Source organism: Hemicordylus capensis, chromosome 1 (genome assembly GCF_027244095.1).
Source record: "Hemicordylus capensis ecotype Gifberg chromosome 1, rHemCap1.1.pri, whole genome shotgun sequence".
Classification (NCBI taxonomy): Eukaryota; Metazoa; Chordata; class Lepidosauria; order Squamata; family Cordylidae; genus Hemicordylus; species Hemicordylus capensis.
This window is the reverse complement of record NC_069657.1, coordinates 26,331,542-26,346,365: the sequence shown is the minus strand read 5'-3', so window position 1 is coordinate 26,346,365 and position 14,824 is coordinate 26,331,542. Positions and strand designations below refer to the sequence as shown.

At 45.5% G+C, this 14,824-nt stretch overlaps 1 protein-coding gene across 4 annotated transcripts in view; it reads right to left on the bottom strand.

Moving 5' to 3' along the window:
• The window catches only part of CCDC85C (coiled-coil domain containing 85C), a 255,954-nt gene that overhangs the window by 51,261 nt on the left and 189,869 nt on the right, over positions 1 to 14,824 (bottom strand). For all 4 annotated transcript variants that reach the window (XM_053282940.1, XM_053282937.1, XM_053282939.1 and 1 more), the window contains one exon: positions 1,223 to 1,327. In XM_053282940.1, the coding sequence (XP_053138915.1) occupies positions 1,223 to 1,327 (105 nt within the window). The remainder of the gene's footprint in view (positions 1 to 1,222; positions 1,328 to 14,824) is intronic.

Genomic DNA, 14,824 nt, shown 5'->3' with positions numbered 1-14,824 from the left:
TATGACCTATTAATCACCAAAATATGTGATGCTAAGTAGGGGTGTGTGAGTCAGCTTGAAATCAAGCCGGCTGGAGCTAAAACCAGTTTGGCTCAAAGGCTTGACCTCAAGTCGAACCTAGTTCGGTTCAAGGTCGAACCAAACTGGGCAAGCCAGTTTGAGGGTGGCAGGGGAAGGTAAAATTGATTAGAAAAAGTAATGATGCCAAGGGTTGTAGCGGTCTTGGGAGGGGTGTGCAGCGGCGGTTTCAGGGGGAGTCTCCAGCGGCTCCCTCTCCCCCCACTGGCCTTCTCCAAGTTTCCCTGGGATGTTTTGGTTGTTTGGGGGGCGTTTCAGCCTTCTGCACATGTGTGGCCATTTTGGGTCCACCACGCATGCGCACTGGCCATTTGCGTGACCTAGGTCACACAAATGGCCAGTAAGCATGCATGGTGGCCCAAAAATGGCTGCTGTGCACGCGCTGAGGGCTGAAACCAGCCCAGGGAGACTTGGGGGAAGCTGGCAGGGAGAGGGGGAGCCACCGGAGACCCCACTCCCATTGCCACCACAGCACCCTCCTGAGACTGCCACTACCCTCAGCGGCGGTAAGTCATTACTTTTTCTAATCAATTTTACCGCCCGCCCCCCCCCCCCCGAACCGGGTTGAATTCAAACCAAACCAGGGCCCGGCACGAGGGGTGACAATACCGAAAATGCCTGGTCTGGTTCGAATCCGGTTTTGATTCGAACTGAATGGGGCAAAGTGGTTTTGTGTACATCCCTAATGCTAAGTCACTGTGGAGGGATGTGTCACTGAAGGGATGAACAGCAATTATAACACGTATTATTTATTTATTTATTTATTTATTTATTTAACATATTTCTATACCGTCCAAAACTTGCGTCTCTGGGCGGTTCACATTTAAAATCCTATAAACATTAGGATTATTTAAAGCCCAACATTAAAAGGATTAAATCTCATTAAAAGCTTGGGTGAACAAATATATCCTTAGGAAAAAACTCCAAGGCGATTTCCACCTTTTCAACACCAAGTAAGAGAATAGAATGCAGGGACCAGAGCGGCCCGTGGCAGTCACAACAGGGGCACTAGGGTTTACCAGGCAACTGGAATCAGTCAGTCAGAGTCTGCCAGAGATTTACATGTTAGGTCCAGATAGGACTCCCTCTTTGCTCAAAACACTCATGCTAACACAATAACATCAGGTAGCTCAGCAGAACTTACATTTTGCATGGCATCTTGATACTGTGGCAGTGACGACAGCTGTGATTCAGAGTGGTATGGGGACAACCCTTTCCTCAGAGTCCTCAGATCCCCAGAGCTTGATTGCTGCAAAGGAGAGAGAGAGAGAGAGAGAAATAGGACATCTGTTTAGCCCCAAGTAGAAAAAATCACACTGTATTCTACTTTAGTAGGATTCCCCTCTTATCCTGCTAAAGAATCTACCGTCTTTACCCGAATCAAAGATGACTCCGAATTTAAGATGACCTCCTTAAAAAGGCATATCAAATACAGGTTATGCCCAGCAGTTCCACGTCATTTTTCAAAGCTGTTACTCAAAGGACTGCCAGCAGAAATGGTTTGGTACTCACAAGGCAAATCTGCACGTACCAACAGAGCAGCAAACCTTCTGGCTTCTAGAGCCCCCAACTCACCTCCCAGCAAAGCCTCCCTCCCCTGCCTGGCACGGCAGTCTCATTCACAGCCTGCCTGGTTGTTGTCATCCCCCGCCCGCCTTCACCTTTCCCTGCCCCCCATAAACTACCCCCAAACACAAAGAAACAAAACCCAAGCAAAAATACATCAGAGCGGGACCCTTTTCTCTTCCTCCATTGTCACCCTGCAGCTGCTGCTGCCCCTTCCACTCACCAAGGAGCCAGATCTTGATGAATTTACACACACACACACACACACACACACACACACACACACACACACCCCTCAGGCTGGGAGTGCCGCTGTCACTTTAAAATCACAGCCTCCCAGTCCCCACAAAACCAAGATCCGAGCAGGTTTCAGGTCACACTTGCCCCAAAAAGCAGAAAGGAAAAGGAGGCAAGGTGGAAAAGGTGTTGTGCAAAGACAGGCTGGAAGGAAGAGAAAGGCAGGCAAGCAAAGGGGAGAGACTAGAGAGAGTGTGTGCACATGAGCCCACTGGAATCAACCATGCTGGGATCTCTCCTTACTTGAGAGCAAGGGGGACAGCTTGGAAAGAGCTAGGCAGAGAGAGGATTCTGAATGCAAGCTGGCCCTGCAATTTCTAAAACCCCGTCGTGGATTCGGGTAAATACGGTACACTACAGAATATCATTCTGAAAATCTGTTTAAATTCAAAGACTACTAACAATCTTTAAACAAAAAACAAAAAACCCATCCTAACCATTAAATATTTTCTTGTTCCTTCAAACCCAGGACATTTATTTCAAGCAATTAAAAATATGTTATATTACTCATGACTTTCCATGCTGGATTACACATCAAGAAGCAATTTCCCCCCAAGTCCTCCAAGAGTCCAGAAGGCCGTTGCAAAATAATGTAAGCTACTATACAAGTTAAGGCATGCATGTGCACACATATTGTGCTTAAGAAAGGATGGGTTTCCATATGGTTGTTTGGAAATTTTAAGTAGGTAATAGTATGTACATACATACTATTTTACAGTATCTTCATTATTTAACAAATCAAAAATTACAGTACCGTTTTTACAGTATCTCTATTTAGCAAATAAAAAATTATAAACTGTATTCAGTTGCAAGGATGATATTTCTGAGAGTTTACATTCGTGTTTCCTGTTCCTATTACCATCACTCAGTGAGCACTTAAGTGCTTTTTAAATATTGACTTATCATTAACTGAATCACATGCAGTTTCACTGATGACAGAGACTCTTGCTTGGATGACATTACACAGTGTTACACATACTGTGTAACACACACACACACACACACACACACACACACACACACACACACACACCCATATCAGAAAAACAGGCTCAAGGCAGTGCGGGCTCCCTGCAAGCCATGCTTTGCAAATTAAGAGCCAGCCTTGCAGTAGGGAACATGAATTGCCCCCTTTGCTAAGCAGGGTTCACCTTGATTTGCATTTGGATGGGTAACTACGCATGAGCAGTGGCTGCTGTAAGATATTCCCTTTTGGGAATGGGGCTGTAGCTCAGTGGTAGAGAATCTGCTCTGCATGTAGAAGGCCCCAGGTTCAATTCCTGGCATCCCCAGGTAGGGCTGGGAAATACTCCTGCCTGAAACCCTGGGCGCTTTCCAGATTAGACCCTGCAACTGGGTCACGATGTATCTCTGAAGTGTGCTTCCACACTTCCTGTGTTGTGACACCGCAGTCCCTATGCAGACAGCTGGCTGCCATTCATATTTCCAATGCCTTGTTTCAAATTTAATCGCTGCAAAATAGTGCTATAATGTGGTATATCCAGCATTAAAAAGTGGCGGTTTTTTCAGCTTGTTAGTTTTTGCGAGACTACTCCCCCTGCTGGGCACTTTGCTATTTACATTTTGAATGCAATTTGCCTCAACAGAAGCATTTTGCTGCTGTTTGAGTGGCTAATCTGGAAAGTGCCCTGGAGAGGCACTAACAGTCAGTGTAGACAATACTGAGCTAGATGGACCAATGGACTGGCTCAGTAGAAGGCAACTTTCTATGTCCCTATGTGCTATCTCACCTCCAGCCCTTCCCTTTCTCATTATGGATCCTCCTTACGTTTTCAGAGCAATTCAAAGAGAAGTGTTAGCAATATGTGACAGTGGAAAGTGGCTCAGCATTACTCCTTGACGTGAGAAAAGAGGAGTTATCCAACAATGTCCCTATTTTCACCTGGGGAGGTTATGATATTGTAAGAGCCATCCTATTTATCAGTGGCCGGCATTCTATGCAATGGAATGTTGAGTGAGGGATGAAGAACACGTGGCTGGAAGCCCCAACGGTGTTGTGCAACAGGGCAGTTGCACAATGGTTTAAAAGAGCACCTACGCAGTTGTGCAGCACTACTTCCATTTGAAACCATGGAAGCAGCACCACAACTACATGGGTGCTGTTTTAAGTAGTTCTGTTTAAGATGTTCAAGCTGGTTTCAGAAAAGGCTGAGGAACAAGAGACATCATTGCTGATGCACACTGGATAACTGAGAAAGCCAAAGAATACCCCAAAAGAAGTCAATGTGTGCTTTATTGACTACAAAAAAGCCTTTGATTGTGTCAACAATGTCAGTTGTAGAATAGCCTTAGGAAAATGGGCGTCCCAGAACATCTCATTGTTTTCATGAGAAACCTATACACAGGACTGGAAGCCACAGTCCAGAAGGAACATGGTGAAACAGACTGGTTCCCGATCGGCAAAGGAGTAAGACAAGGCTGTATACTTTCTCCTTCTTTATTCAATTTATGTGCTGAACATATACTGAGAGAAGCTGGATTGGAAGAAGATGAGCGTGGTTTTAAAGTTGGAGGAAGAAGCATCAATAACTTGAGCTACGCTGATGACACCACTCTGACAGTTGAGAATGCGGATGATCTGCAAGCCCTAGTAATGAAAGTCAAGGAGCACATTGGAAAAAATGGGACTACGACTAAATGTAACGAAGACTAAACTAATGACAACAGGTACAGCAACCAGCCTCAGAATTGACAATGAAAACACTGAAGCGGTGGAAAGCTTCTGCCCTTTAGGATTGACCGTCAACAGTAAAGGATCCAGCAGTCAAGAAATATGCCTCAGACTAGCATTTGGTAGGGTTGCAATGAAAGCCTTGGAAAGAATATTTAGATGCCGTGACATGTCTATATGTACAAAGATTAGAATCATTGAGGCAAGGGTTTCCCCCGTGACACTCTATGAATGTGAAAGCTGGACTTTGAAGAAGCAAGATAGGAGAAGTATTGATGCTTTTGAACTTTGGTGCTGGAGAAGACTTTTGAGGATACCATAGACAGCCAGGAAAACAAACAAATGGATCCTAGAACAAATCAATCCACAATTTTCACTCGAAGCACAAATGGCCAGGCTCAAACTATCATACTTCAGATAGGGGTGTGCATGGAACCGCCAAACTGAGGTCCAGCACTGGGGTGGGTGGTGGCTTTAAGAGCGGGGGGAGGGTTTAATTACCCCTCCCGCCTCATTCCCGCTCTGGCGCCGTAATTTCAGTAGTAATTGGGGCGGCAGGATACCTCCCTGCCGCCCCTTCCCCGCTGTCACTATGAAAAACTCCCAGGAGTCCTTTGCGCGCACGCACCTCATGCGCGCGCTTCATGTCTCTGTGACGTGCGCACACGCAAAGGACTCCTGGGAGTTTTTCATAGCGACAGCGGGGAAGGGGCAGCAGGGAGGTATCCTGCCACCCCAATTACTACTGAAATTACGGCGCCAGAGCGAGAAAGCGACGGGAGGGGTAAGTAAACCCTCCCCCCCGCTCTTAAAGGCACCCCCTTACCCGAACTGGACCGCCCAGGGCCCATTCCTAACTTCAGACACATTATGCAAAGATCCAGCTTCCTTGAGAAGTCCATAATGCCAGGAAAAGTTTAAGGAAAGAGAAGAAGAGGATGACCAGCCGCAAGGTAGATGGACTCGATTACGACAGCAATGAATGCACCACTGAGAGACCCTGAAGGCCAGGTTGAAGACACATCATCCTGGAGAGGATCTATCTATGTGATCTCTAAGAGTCGACACTGACTTGACGGCACTTAATCATTCAATCAGTCACAATTGCTGTGCTGTGCAACATCATCAGGGCTGCCTGCACAGCTCTGACAAGTCCCGGATGCCAGTGTTCCGCTGCGTGGAGTGTTGGCCAGTTTATTATAGGAAGCTTCCTTATACTGAGTCTGACCATTGGTCCATCTAGCTCAGTGTTGTTCATGACTGGCAGTGGATTTCTAAGGTTTCAGACAAGAGTCTCTCCCAGCCCTACCTGGAGATGCCAGGGATTGAACCTGGGACCTTCTGCGTGCAAAGGAGATGCTCTAACACTGAGCTATGGCCCCATCCCATATGGGGAATATATTACAGCAGACAGTGCTAACGCGTAGCTGCCCAACTAAATGTAAACCGAGGCAAGCCCTGCTTTAAAAGGGGGACAATTCATACATGCGACCAAAACACTGGCTCTCCAGCCCATCCTTGTCATGGTTGTTTTGTTATTGTTATTATTTTAGGTGAGTCTAGCTCTAATGCTATAGATCTAAACTGTTGAGCTTAAGTCTAACCTAGTTCTTGATATTATAAAAATAACACAAATCAGAAGTGTATTTTGCAAGAATACTTATAAAAATCTAGCATAAAAGAGAGTGAAATGCAGGATCTAGGATAGAAATGAGATCATTTTATTAGCAATAAATGTGCTCATTAACTTTACTGTTTCTGAAGACAATCCAGCAGCGTATTGTCCTCCGTTCTGGAGCTACAAAAACATGACCTTTCAGTTTTTTATGCTCCATTAAGACTTTTGTTGCATCTGCTGTTGCAATGATATTTTTCACTTCAAAAGAACTGGAGGGGGAGAAACCCATTGGTGCAATAAAATCTAATTGAATGCCAAGTAAATCAGCTCAGCTGTATATAAAATAAAAACCCAGACGTCTCAAGAGTTCGACCATAACTAAGATTCTTGGTGCTGAGTTCTGTGATGGCTTCAGGGATAGCTTGTGAGGCACTATTTGATCTATCTGAAGAAATGAGTGGAAGGCGGTGGGGGGGGTGGAATGGTGGAATCACATGTATAGTATTAAACTTGTCATGGGAGAATCCTCTCATGAACTAACTGCATGAATCTAGTCTTATACAAGACCACAACAGGCTGATCAGCAGTTCTCTTTCTATCCCATATTCTGTCAGCCCATTTCCTGTTATACATGCATTTGATAGCTTAGCCATCAAGGCAGCAAGCTATTAATAATTTCAAAATGTCAGCAAAATGGTACACAATCATTTGAGCTCGCTCGCTCTCTGTGTGTGTGTGTGTGTGTGTGTGTGTGTGTGTGTGTGTGTGAGTGAGAGAGAGAGAGAGAGAGAGAGAGAGAGAGAGAGAGAGCGCATAAGTATTTGTTTATTTGCTGTCGGACACAGGGCACAGGAGTAACACAGCTAAACAGAACAGCAGGGAGTTTAAATTGTTTCCTGTTTTGTGGTCTGATCACAAAAGATCAATGTCATATCACACCCCAACTGTTTCCACTGCATAGAGAGAATGAATGCCATTGCCTTTAGGGGTTTTAGAAATTAAGCACACATTTCCCTCTCATGAGCATGAGGAAGGATTTAACAGGTGATCTTTTCACATCTTAGCGAGTCACTCATAATTCAATCCACTCTGAGGGGGGGGGGGAACCTGGGGGAAGATATTGGTTCACATCAAAGTAATTATTGGAAATGCCATATCTCTGGATCCAAAAATAGCACTTTTAGTGACTTTGCCTCAGAACGTCTCCCCGCACATTGGAGCAAGCTAAGCATCAGTTATTGAATGTGGTCAACCCTAGATAGTAAAGGTATGGAAATATACCACTGTCTCAAAGATCAGAAAGTGGTATGAGCAAAGACAGCTAGAATTTCTTCTCAGTTTAAGGGTATGGCAGATCTATATTATAAGGATATATTCATGGAAACATAGTTCACAGAATCCTTGAAAGCATTTAGCAGAAAAGCTGAATCCTTTTAGTATATATTAGACAAACTCACTTCTTTTTGGGAGTGGGGCTTGTAAAGTCATTTACATTACATTTTGTAGAATACTGTACTTGTATATAGCAACTGGGGTTTTTAAAGAAGTTACACCTTTAATTGCACTGTAAAATAACATTTGCTACTTTTATTTCTCTATTTTTCCCCCATGTCCTTTCTCTCGGCACGTATGTTTCTTTCTTCTGGCACTCATTTTCTCTGTTTATGTTAATTTTGTACTTGATGTATTTTGGAAATATTAAAAAATGTAAAATAATTTTAAAAAGAGAATATCAGATGTGCTTACCCAGGATTCTGTTCTGTTTCCACACTTCATGAGCAATGTTCAAATGAATAGAGCCTCATAAACTAGAGATTATTTTCTTAGCTCAGTCTTGAACTGAATCGCAGTTCAAAAATTGCAGTTCTTCAAAAGTTACAAAGCTCTTTTAGAATTTTCTAATAATATCTCCCAAATATGGTTGATTCTGCTCTGTCCATGAAACCAAAATTCATTATCAATGTGTGCAAATAATATATTTGTTGTATTTGAGGATACTGCTAATGAAAATGTTCCTAATTTTTTCTGCTCCTGTTTGGAGTTTTCGCTATAAATGTATTTCAATCTTAGTTACTTGTTTGAATTTGGATACTGTGGTAGCAGATGGCTAAGACAACTGGAATGAATTGATAGCAGAAAGGCTGATGAATAGGAACCCATGCCCTCTAGACAAACAATTTTTTTGTTAATGCTACAGGGATGTCTAGTCTAGATGATATGCACTGTCAAACATTAACTAAATGTTCAGTTGTAACGAATTCAGGTCTCTTTTCAGTGAGAATGGAAGATCTAGTGGTTAAATTGCCATTGATTGTAATGACCATAATAATGATTTATCCATTCTTCCAAAGAGCTAATTCCCAATTATCTTATTGCACACGCACTTCACAGACAGGCAAACAAGTTAACATACATATGCAAAAGGATGCTTGAGAGGCTGTGCAACATAGTGGACAAAGTGTTTGACTCTGGGGAGATCTAGGTTCAAATCCCTACTTGGTCATGATGATGCTTATTGGACAAGTTTCCATCTTTTATCCACCTTAAGAGGCGCAGCAGAGAAATGCTTGACTAACAAACAGAAGGTTGTCAGTTTGCCCTGCTGGTTTCCCAGACTATGGGAAACATCTATATCAGGCAGCAGTGATATAGGAAAGTGCTAAAAGGCATCATCTGAAACTGCGTGGGAGGAGGCAATGGGAAACCCCTCCTGTATTCTACCAAAGACAACCACAGGACTCTGTGGGCACCAGGACTCTGTGGGCACCATTGACTCAACGGGACACTTTATTTAGAGAGGAGAGCTGGTCTTGTGGTAGCAAGCATGACTTGTCCCCCTAGCTAAGCAGGGTCTGCCCTGGTTGCAAATGAAAGGGAGACCACTTGTGAGCACTGTAAGATACTCCCCTGAGGGGATGGATCTCCTCTAGGAAGAGTATCTAGGTTCCAAATTCCTTCTCTGGCATCTCCAAAATAGGGCAGGGAGTGATTCCTGCCTGCAACCTTGGAGAAGCTTCTGCCAGTCTGTGTAGACAATACTGAGCTAGATAGACCAATGGTCGGACCCAGTATGCAGCAGCTTCCTATGTTCCTATCCAAGCCTGCCTTATAACAAAGTTGTAAGGATAACCATAAAAATAGAATGACATTATGTACAGTGCCCTAAGCTCCTTGGAGAAAGGATGGGATACAAGTGTAGTTATCTCAGGGTACACCCACACATCAACCCTGAGGAGAGCAAATCTAAGAAAGAAGAGGAGTCCATCCCAGCCTAATGACAGCCCACCAAAATCAGCAATGTTAGGGCAGTCAGAGCTGACCCCTACCACAGAGGAGTCCTGAGACCAGACGCTCCCTGGTGGGAATATGCCCCCTTCCCTTGTGCTCCCTCCATCGCTCTCAGGTCCCCTGGAGCAGGGGTAACAGCAATCTCAGACCGAGCTCCAGTTCCAAAGATGGAGTGCACACTTGGTTAACCAAGATCTCCCTCCCAATGGGTCTCCTCTCAGGAGGAGGGGGAAATCGGCCAGGGTGTCTGCTTGGAAGGAGGTCTGTCCTGGGAGTCCAGGAAGGGGTGGGACTTCTGCTAGCCATATAAGCAGAGGTGCACCTAGGTAATTTTGGAACCTGGACCTAAAGGCCTTTGGAGGCTCCCCTGCAGCAAGTTAAGCATCATTATTTAATACTGAGGTTCTTGAGGGCACAAACCACACCACCCAGGACAGACTAAAGACTATTTGGGGGCACCCAGGGGGTGTGGAGGCCCTGGACTTCGGCCCTGAAGTCCAGGGGTAAGAGCACTCTGCATATAAGCCTTCATGCCTGCACCTTTGCTGGTTCAACTGCACCTCCTCTAAGAGCTCATGTCTCCAGCTGCTTAGAATTGCCTCACCTGATCTGAGCTTGGACAAGTTAATAACTCTTTCTCTTAACTCTTAAAAAGCCCATACAGGTGACCAAACAATCTCAAGGTTGGTTGTCTGTATATTCTGCCAAATCCTAGGGAAGACGCACATCAGGTATAGATGTGTGGTAGATTATGTAGCAAAATGGCCATTGGTATCCACTCTGATAATCTACAGCAGGGATGCACAATGCTAGGCCTCCAACTGTTATTGGACTACAACTCCCATCATCCCCAGCCACAGAGGCCAGTAGTCAGGGATGATGGAAGGTGTAGGCCAACAACAGCTGGAGGGTTGAAGTTGTGCAGCCCTGATATACCGTATTCAAAGTAGACTCTGGCACTTAATCAGAGTGTGTGTGTGTGTGTGTGTGTGTGTGTGTGTGTGTGTGTGTGTATTAAGAGCTTTAATAAACCGCCCAATCCACAGACTCAAGGGGTTTTCAAACAAGAGCAGCATCCGAGATTTAAGGGGAGGATAACCCACCCACCGCCCACAAAAAAAATGTAAAGGGCAAAAGCCTGTTGGAAAATAAATGACTTTAATAGGGTTTTGAAGGCTGAAAGGGAGAAGGCAGACCGAATGGGGGGGGGGGTGGGATTCCGAAGTGAAGGGGCAGCAACAGAGAAAGCCCTTCCACGGGCCCTAGTACTATGGACCTCTTTGAAACCAGGGACCGAAAGAAGAGCAACCTGAGAAGATCTTACAGGATGGGACAGGACTGGCTGGGAGAGGCAGTCCTGCAGGTAAGCAGGTGCTAAGCCCTGAGGGTTTTCAAGGTGAGAACCAGCACTTTGAATTGGACCCGGAAGCAAATCGGTAACCAGGGCAGCAACCACTCGAGAAGTGTCACATTATCATATCTCCTAGCGCCCAAAAGCAGGCGGGCCGCTGCATTCTGGAACAATTGAGGTTTCTGGGTCGTCTTCAAAGGCAACCCCACTCAGAGTGCATTACAGTAATCCAGACGAGAGACGATGAGGGCATGAGTTACTGTTGCCAGGGCCTGCAGCTCGAGATAGGGCCGCAACTGGTGGACCAGCTGAAGCTGGGCAAAGGCACCTCTGGCCATGGCCTCCACCTGCTGCTTAAGCAGGAGCTGCAAGTCCAAGAGGACCCCCAAGTCGCGGACCACCTCCTTAAGGGGCAGTGCAACCCTATCCAGAGAGAAACTCAAGACTTGGCAGTTGGCCAGATCGAGGAGTAAGCAAGAGCAACTCAGTCTTGGAGGGATTAAGTCTGAGCTTGTTTGGGCCCATCCAGACCCTGACAGCCTCCACGCACTGGGCAGGCACAGAAACGGCATCTGAGGAGTGGCCTGGGGTGGCAATATACAACTATCATCGGCATATTGATGGAATCTCACCCCAAATCGACAGATGACCTGCCCCAGTGGTTTCATGTAGATGTTAAAAAGAATGGTTGTGAGAACCGAGCCCTGAGGCACCCCACAAAGGAGTGGCCACAGGGCAGAGCACTCACCACCAATGCACACCGACTAAAAGCACCCACTAAGGAGGGAACGGAACCACTGCAAAACAGTGCCCCCAATACCCAACCAGCACAGGCACTCTAGAAGGATACCATGGTCGATGATATTGAAAGCCACCGAGAGATCTAAAAGGACCAAAAGAGGGGTGCTACCTTCATCAAGTTCATGATACAAGTCATCAACCAGAGCCACCAATGCCATTTCTGTGCCATGCCGTGGCCTGAAACCCAACTGACAAGGATCTAGAAAATCAGCTTCATCCAGAGCTCTCTCAAGCTGGCCACACAACTTTCTCCAAAACCTTAGCAATGAAAGGAAGGTGGGAGATTGGTCTGTAATTAGCAAGGACCTCAGGATTGAGATAAGTCTTCTTCAAAAGAGGGCGCACCACAGCCTCTTTTAAGGCTGCCGGCACAGACCCCACATGAAGAGAAGAATTCACCAACTCCTGAAGCCAGGATCCTACATTCCCACCGGCTACTCTAATAAGCCAGGAGGGGCAAGGGTCTAGGCTACAGGTCGCAGCACCCATACCAGAGAGAATCCTGTCCACTTCCTCGGCCTCAGCAGGCTCAAGGTTCTCCCAGATGACATCACAAGATGAAGTCTCCGTCATCTCATTGGATCCTGTGCAACTGGAGTCCAACTCCCGCCCAAGGCGAGCAACTTCATCAGCGAAGAATCTAGCAAACATGTCAACTGGATCCGCATCCCCAAGCAGGGAATAGGTAATTCAGAATAAGGCCACTGGATGAGAGTCAGCTGATGCAATAAGAGCGGAGAAGCGAGCAGACTTCTCCCGAAGATAAGAGAGTAGTCGTGCTTGGTCGGCTTTGGCATTAGTTTTCCTCCAGCAGCACTCCAGGCATTTCTTAAAGTGCTTCATCTCCCTAAGCTCCTGAGTATACCAAGGAAGCCGGGATCCACGAATCTTGAGAGACCGCTTAGAGGCAATCTCATCCAGAGCCCTCGTGGCCTCGATGTTCCAGGCCTCAACAAGCTGCGCTGGAGAGGTGCTCACCAGATTGCTCGGAACATCCCCAAGAGCCCTCTGAAAACCATCAGGATTCATAAGGCACCTGGGGCAGACTATCAAAGTGAGACCACTACCCCTGTGGAGGCAAGGAACGGCAATAATCTGCATATATATATATATACTCACACACATATGCACTGCATACACACACACACACACACTGGAAGAATGTCAACATATAGCCAGAGGCCATGTTTAATAGTGACTCATCCTACAGCTTTGGGTTCCTTACTGTTAATTTTAAATTATGCCTATACACTTTCCAATGCAGTTACTTTATTTTATTTTTACATGTAATTATTACTAAACAAAAGCTGCTAGTCATTTATGTGTAATTGACTTTCTATTAATATTTTTCCTTTTAACTAAGTAAAGATTTTTATTTCTTTTTTGGTCAAAGACCGTAAACAAAGTATGATGATGATAATGACTCATCCATCTTGGCAAAATGTTAAAATAAAGGAATGCAGTTAAGAACATAAGAACAGCCCTGCCGGATTAGGCCCAAGGCCCATCTACTCCAGCATCCTGTCTCACACAGTGGCCCACCAGATGCTTCTGGGGAGCCCACAGACAGGAGGTATGTGCATGCCCTCTCTCCTGCTGTGGCTCCCCTGCAACTGGTATTGAGAGGCATTGTGTCTCTGAGGCTGGAGGTGGCCCACAGTCACCAGACTAGTAGCCATTGATAGACCTGCCCAGTTGAAAAGGATTTCTTTCTTGCTCCTTTTCTCAGCAGAAAGGTAATTAAATCCTCAGGCACACCATATCGATATACAAGCAAAAGAGTCTTTTTAAAAGTACCACAACTGATGAAAGCATTAACAGGTTGCGTGAGTCTACGGCTGCCAAGTAGGACACAGCTGGTCAGCTGAGCTTGGCTCTGCACGGCAGAAAACCACTGCTCCCTTCCTAACTCGGGCCAGTAGAGTCCCAAGGGCTAAAATGGCTCATTGAATGCCATGCCAATGGAGCAGCCCTGGAGCAGCCCAACTGACCTTGAAAGGCACATCTGTGTCACAGACGGAAAGCCACTCGTGCAGGAGTGCATAGGTGGCGAGTTCTCCCCTTGGACCTGTATTAAAACTTGTTGCCATTGTTCCAAATGTTTTCGCTTCATTACAATATAGCCCCATTAACCATCATTCTAAACAACTCGGCTGGTTTGAGACCAGCTAAATCAGGCCTTTGGCACTCATGGGTCACAGCGCTAATACCACCACTGCACACACGTCATGAACAATATGTTCCAGTTTACAACCCGATCTAATAAGATATTACAACAGCCATAAGAGGGATAAAGCATTTTAATTACCCCTGTAAAACACTCCTTGCATGTGCCTCAGATGCTTATAAACATACATTAAGGGAAGCTTCGTTACCAAGTTTAAAAAAAAATGGAGGAGGAGAAGACTCAAGTTGGTCATTAAGACACTAGGACTAATGATGTATCAGAAAGAAAGAAAGAAAGAAAGAAAGAAAGAAAGAAAGAAAGAAAGAAAGAAAGAAAGAAAGAAAGTCATTCCACTTAACCTACATTTAATAAAATCCGTGTGCTTGCTTTGTCAGTTTGCTCACACATACAACAAATGATGTTATATGATCTTTCCTGCTAAATTAGTCGAGATAACTTTAAATCCAGCCTCGCAAATAATTATTTAAGGTGAGTTAGATTATTCTGTGTTTCTGAATCCAATTTGGAAGCTTCCATTGGTCCAGAATTCTGCTGCAAGGATGCACGTAGGCATTCGCCACTACACAAGCATAAACACCTTACCTGCGGCAGCTTCATTAGCTGCCAGTTTGCTTCCAGGACACATTCAAAGTGCTGGTTTCGATCTCTAAAGTCCTATATATCTTGGGACTGGAGGCCCAATCACTGAGACAGATCTGATGGGCAGGGATGAGAGACGGGGGGCCTTCTTAGTAGTGGCCTTTGGAACCTGCCAGGATCCTTTGTTCTTTCTTGCAGGCCCTGCTTTTGGCCCCATCACTGCAGATTTGATTGGCGGGGGTGGGAGGCAGGGTCTTCTCAGAAGTGGCCCCTCATCTATGGAATGTCCTCCCAGGGGAGCTTCCGTAATCACCCTCTTTGGTACATTTTTTAAAAGGGCTTGAAAACCCTCCTCTTCTGAGAAAC